The sequence below is a fragment of the Crotalus tigris genome, unplaced genomic scaffold (assembly GCF_016545835.1).
Source record: "Crotalus tigris isolate CLP2741 ecotype Arizona unplaced genomic scaffold, ASM1654583v1 scf7180000024506.7606697, whole genome shotgun sequence".
NCBI classification, from domain to species: Eukaryota; Metazoa; Chordata; class Lepidosauria; order Squamata; family Viperidae; genus Crotalus; species Crotalus tigris.
In genome coordinates this window covers 2,005,295-2,011,294 of record NW_024100678.1, presented here as the reverse complement: position 1 = coordinate 2,011,294, position 6,000 = coordinate 2,005,295, and the positions used below count along the sequence as shown (strand labels likewise).

The following is a 6,000-nucleotide window of genomic DNA, read 5'->3' as shown; positions in this document are numbered from 1 at the left end:
GGCTAGGTTTATACTACCCACGAAACCATCAAACAAGGCTCTTAAATCACAAGCTATCGCAGTTATGACTAAACGCGGCTGCCAGCCCAGCCGCAAACCCTCACGCGAAGCTCCTTTGCTTTTGCAGTGACCACACCGCCGATGCCGCTAAGCTGTTGCGGTTAACGTGTATACAAGGAACGCGTGAAAAGCGCTGGGATATACAATAAAAATTCCGCCTAGCCACCCTTTCTGCTGCCCCTTTCGACAAAGAGAATTAGGTCGAGGGTCCCTGGGCCGCTTAGCTGGCGACGGGCCTCCTCCGAGTTCTTTTCCGCTTTTATTTGCCATCCCCGCCCGCGGGGGTGAGTTTCTCCCCCTCCGGGAATGGAATCCAGCCGCGCGCATTCCTGAGCAGGCCGAGGGGTTGCTGGGACTTGTTTGGCTCAAGCCACCTCGAATGCTTCATTCAGTTGTAAATTTGTCTCTGCCTGCCTCTCCGCCCACCTCTTTGGCCCGGGAGCAAGCGGCTGTGACTGCGGCCGTCAGGTGTGCATCTCGGTTTAAGTCGGCAGGATGAGTAGGAGAGGGAGTAAGTGAGGAGGAGGAGAGGGCGAGGAAGGGAAGTGGGCAAAGGGGAGGCAAGCGCGAAGAAGGACCCCTTCAGCTCGGGAGTTTTCTCCCTCTGGAATTAGCCCATCGGCTGAAAAGTTTAAGGTAACGCGAGCCTTCGTGGTACGAGTTGTGAGGGAGGCGGGAGAAGCGGTGCGTTTTTCCAGTGCTGGAGGCGGCTTAGGGGTCTTTTGTTTCTGCTGAGCAGATGTCAACAAATCCTGCAGCAACTAAGGCCAAGGATGTAAAACAGGTGATTCCATATTTGTCTTTTATTTTCTCTTTCTCTCCCTTGTCCCACTTCTTTGCAAAGAGCCATGGATCTTAGATGGTGCTATTTCAGTGTTGACTGATACAGTTTGTAATAAGCATGGGAAATATGATATTTCTCAAGTGACTTAGGCACGAGGCCCAAGATAGCTTGGAAAAGCTTGCTCTACCTTTGTCCCTAACTCAGGATGTTTGCAGAATCCAGCCATTGTGATTTATTCAACAAACAGTGGCTAAAAGTGATATATGAAGCCAGTCTTTTTTTCCTCCCTCTGCCCCTCCCCCCATGAAGATGGAGAGGTTTGTCTATAGTTACTGCTGTGAAGGAATAGCACTGTACCTGGACAGCTGTCTCCTCTTTTTAATTCTCTCACACTTGCAGATCTGAGCTGTGGCATCAGGTCTTAGTTCTGAGGATAAGCCCTTAGTCGTTTAACATAAAACCACCTGTGATTTCAGATGCCTTAAACTACCCCCACAGTGTTGTGTTAGGCCATTGTTTCTATTTGAATAACAAGGTCATTTAAGGTGGGATAAAAGTTTTATTATCCATAACCTATCCCTTATAATTGATTCATATTATTATATGACAAAGTCCAAACTATGTGTACTTTAAATAACCAAGTTTCAGGAGAGAGAAAGGTGTGGCAAGAAGGATATTTAATTATATAGGGATGAAAAGAAGCATCAGTATTTGGCAAATCAGATAAAAGGCAAATATTGTGTTGTAATATTGAGACAAGATATTGTGCTTTTTCAGACTTACTTGGGATACTCAAAATTCCCTGAGAAGCTTAATAGACAAGAGATGCTTATTCTCGCACTGAGGATAATGTGTAAACTCAAAAGGTTTCCAAAAGAAAACTTGGTTTAGTACTATTAAGATCTCTGTGGCACAGCAAATAAGATAATACGGACAATGTGGTGGCTATTATCTAATCTCAATTACTATTTTAAATGTTTTAGTTTTATATGAATGTGTGATTTTGAATCTGTTACTTTCACCATCAAGAAATAGATACATAGTTCTTTGGATACAGAATTTATGCAGACGACTAATGCTACTAATACATAGCCCCAAGGAAACTATGTGTAAGTGATGAGATTTATGCGCTATGAATCAGCAACATGTTTGCATGTCTGGGATTGATGATTCAAAAAATTTCTTTAGAATTCTGGCCCTTTCCTCTTAATCGTAGTTGGACTTGGGAGAATTGAAGACCTGAACTTGCTCACATTTAGCTCATAGAGGAATATGACTGTCATTTTCACTGCTCTAGGCAATCATTTGGCAGAGATGGCTTTTTCCAATCTGACAATGTTGGTAAATATCAGCCAGCAGTTGTTAAAGTCCCAAGAACCCAATTGTGTTTTGGTGTAACTAGTTCATAGATCATGCCATGAATATTTGTATACATATATGTCATTGCTCTGTTTTTATTTTCCCATCCATTCCAATTGGTCTGAAGACGATCTGCCACTGATTTCAGTTCTACATAGCTTGAAACACTGAAACACTGTCTCCTTCTATGGAGACAGAAGGGGAAGTGATAGATGAAAGGGAACGAGGAGCTAGGGAAATATGTTTTTTTTTTTTTTTAGTGAGAAGGTAGACTCCTGATAAATGCTGCCATTTCAGCAAAACATCAGTTGAGCCATCAATATATGGATTTGGCTCCAGGAGGCAGAAACATGAGATTGGAAAAATTGCGACCTTAATAAGAACTAGTACTAAGATCTCACATGGAAATGCCTAACTTACAATGTGGTTTGAGCTTAGTATATTGTGAACTCCCAGCCATTATGGATTATGATTAAACAAACTATAGCAAGATAGAACATGTATTAATATGATTTGTAAGTCCAGACTATTTCTGTGGCTTAGCTACATTTATATAATTTGTTAAACAAGCCATCTGTTGAACAAGTGATCTGGCTTACAATAAAGCATGATGGGAAAGTTCAGTCATTATAGTAAGCTAAAATCAAATCATGATGAAACCCATAAACCATTTGAGTATGAGGGAAAGATACAGGACAGGTATCATTTGATAGGGACCTAGCAATTTCTGTTTTTCTGTCTTTGACATCTTATTTACCATGTAGTACCTTATTGAGAACCTCTGTCCCACTTCTTCCTGCTATGGAAGACAGAGTAAGGGATAAACTTTTGATTTTAATCTATGCATATATGATGCTTCCTTATACTATATCATAGAATTGATTTTTGTAGCTTACTTCCATTTTCTATGATTAGTGGTTGCTCTCAAGAAATTCTGCTACTCAAAATTGAAGTTGGTTTATCCCAATAATTCCAAGCTATGGATTCTCCCCGAAGATGGAACATTCCAGTGACTTTGGACACAGAACAAGCTGGTCTGTATATTTTGAATTTATCTTTTTAGCTGTCTTGCCTTTTTGCTTCTGTGACATGAACAGAGTAGACCGTATTATTTTATCTTCACTTTGCTGCTTCTGTTTAACAACAACAACAAAAAAATTGCTATAGCAAGATAGTTTGATTGAACAAGATTATCCTATAAAATTAAACTTTGTATGAACCAATTTTTCCCCAACCTAAATTCCTCCAGATGTATTAAACTAAAGAGTTCCTAAAAACCCTGCACTATGAGTGGCAACCAATTTGGAAAGCTGTTGTGGAACTCAGACTCCTGAAGCATTCACTACTGCTTCTTTTGTTCATTTAAATGTAGCTTAAGATCTCTTTGCACATTGCTGGTAAATTGAAATTTTTGCAATACTTTCTTATTCTGGTTGGAATTTGAAGATTCCAACCAGTGAATCTTCAGTGAAGATTAGTAGTATTTCTGAACTAGTAAATTTTGCTCTGAGAATTACATTATGTATTCTCACATTGTGCTAAGCCAAAATGTGCTTAACTGGGTTTTGCATCTGTTGAGTGAACCTAGTAGTTATGGGTTATTCAGAAAGTTGTTAAACTAACTTCCATAATGTACAAGCTTCCTAGTAATTTGTCTTTTGAGTTCTCAGTAACTTGTCAAATTCCAATTCCCTTTGTTAAGGGAAGGCAGTTAAAAGTTAGACTTCAGAATTAAATAGTGACCATTGTTTCCACACTTGTACAATGTATCCATTCCTACTGGCTATCACTGAAATTGCTAAAATAGTTTTGGTAGAAAACCAACTATTTGGATCTATATCTTTGAAGACTTTGGATATGCTAATCTACTTGACTGTTCAGTGCTTTAGAGAAGGCTGTGGAAACTCCTTGAAGTGGGAAAAGAAAAATAGCAGGAAGTCTGCTCAGGCAATGGAACAGCTTATCTTGCTGCTTGGCAACTTCTTAGTAGCTTTGCTCTTATTTGAGGGAGTGACTGCATGAATTCCTAGTAATTTTGTCCCCTGGAGTAAAGTCTAACTTTTTTTAGTGGAGATAATAATTGTAGTTTGCTTAATATTAGGGACATTGGGGCAGAGGGAACCTATGGCTCCCAACATGGTTCTCCTTATTGACTGGGATAGTTAAGGTTTTGGCATTGAATAATTTGCATACTGTTGTTTGTTTATTGAAGCCTTCTTCACATTATTGAATAGTTGGATTTTCTTTCTATGTGGAGCTGTATAGACTCTAAAATGCTCTCCCATTCTATTTGGTTTGATCAAACTGATGGTCTCTAATAAGTATGTATTAGCTCAGTGTTTCTCAACCTTGGGCACTTTAAGAGATCTGGGTTTCAGTTCCCAGAATTCTGCTTTATCTTGCGGTTGGGAGGATTTTGACTATTATCAAAGCCAATAAAGGCTACAGTCAATCAGAGTCAGATCAGCATTGTCAGACTGTATGACTATTTTCTTTCTGCATGCCACTTTGGGCCTTTTGTTCCTTCTGCTGTTGTATGATGTGCTAAACTATTGTGGGGTTTATTTGAATTTGGTGTAGCAAATTGTATGAATGCCACCATTATAGTTTGTCCAGCAAATCATGACTTGGTACAAGAAAGAGAGTGAGAAACAATAGATTTGGAGGCTTGGATGATACTGAGAGTTTCAAAAATTAAACTAAGGGCTGAAAATTGCATGGATCACTTGAGCCAAAGAACTGCATTTAAATTATTCCATGTTTAAGACAGGAATAAGAAGTAAAGGTTTCACCATAAAAATGGGTTTGAAATAGATTAAAAACAGAAAAAAATAGTCACAAAATTTAGATGTTTGGTTAGGGACTTACTTCCAAGATTTCATATATCTGGTAATTATAATAGATGTCTTCAATTAAACTGGCCTAATCTCCAGCTTGTACAGCCATCTGAAGTGCATTAAAATGTGGAATTGTTTTTATGTCTCTGTCATCCTTGTTGATAGTGTTTATTTGCAGGTAATTGTTTCTCAAGAGTTGATAATTTGCAGACCATGCTAAATGTGGTCCCAGACTTCTCTTTTTACAACCCTTGGAGCTAATTCTGACTTTAATAGTTCTTGTCATTTTGAGATGAAAAGCATAGGAAAATTAATATGTATTATGTATTATTATTATTATGCTGTGTGGAGATTTGCATTTGAAAGGTAAATTGTGATTTAGAGATTTTGTAGGTAGACAGCATATTCTTGGAACATGTTAAAGCAGCTACATCTTTTCTTGAGCTTGTGCATGGTCATTACTATTTTGTGTGCCTTAAAATAAGAATGTTATAGTTTTAAAAAACAAAGAAATTCCCCAAGACTCCCCACTCAAATTTAATTTTATATACATGCAGAATGTAGCTCTTGTCATGGGACCAGATTATTTAAGGGCTTGCCTTGCTCCAACTTCATCTGCCATCTCACCAGATCCAGCAGAGAGGGCACGTCACAGGTTCCGTGGTCTAGGGCAGGGCTTTTCAACCTTTTCACAGATTGTACCAGTTTTAGGATATGGCAATATTTGAGTATCACCAGTTGCCTAGCAAGGTGTCAAAAACTTGATGACCCCAAAAAAAAGAAAAAAAAAGAAAAATGATAAAATACAGGTAATCCTCAACTTACAATATTTCGCTTAGTGATTGCTCGAAGTTATAACAGCACTGAAAAAAATGACTTATGACCATTTTTCACACTATGACCATTGCAGCACCCCTAGGATCAGGTGATTTACATTCGGATGCTTGGCAACTGATTCAT

The 6,000-nt window shown here is 38.7% G+C and overlaps 1 protein-coding gene across 7 annotated transcripts in view; it reads left to right on the top strand.

Annotated features, from left to right (window-relative positions):
* Positions 1–380: 380 nt before the first annotated feature.
* CARD10 (caspase recruitment domain family member 10) overlaps positions 381–6,000 on the top strand; it is a 42,887-nt gene continuing 37,267 nt past the window's right edge. Inside the window, exons 1-3 of one of the 7 annotated variants that reach the window (XM_039333620.1) lie at positions 381–696; positions 800–844; positions 3,119–3,237. In XM_039333620.1, the coding sequence (XP_039189554.1) occupies positions 3,183–3,237 (55 nt within the window). In that variant the 5' untranslated portion in view covers positions 381–696; positions 800–844; positions 3,119–3,182. Of the gene's footprint in view, positions 3,238–6,000 lie in introns of all 7 variants that reach the window. The other 6 variants (XM_039333621.1, XM_039333622.1, XM_039333619.1 and 3 more) reach the window with 6 other exon arrangements.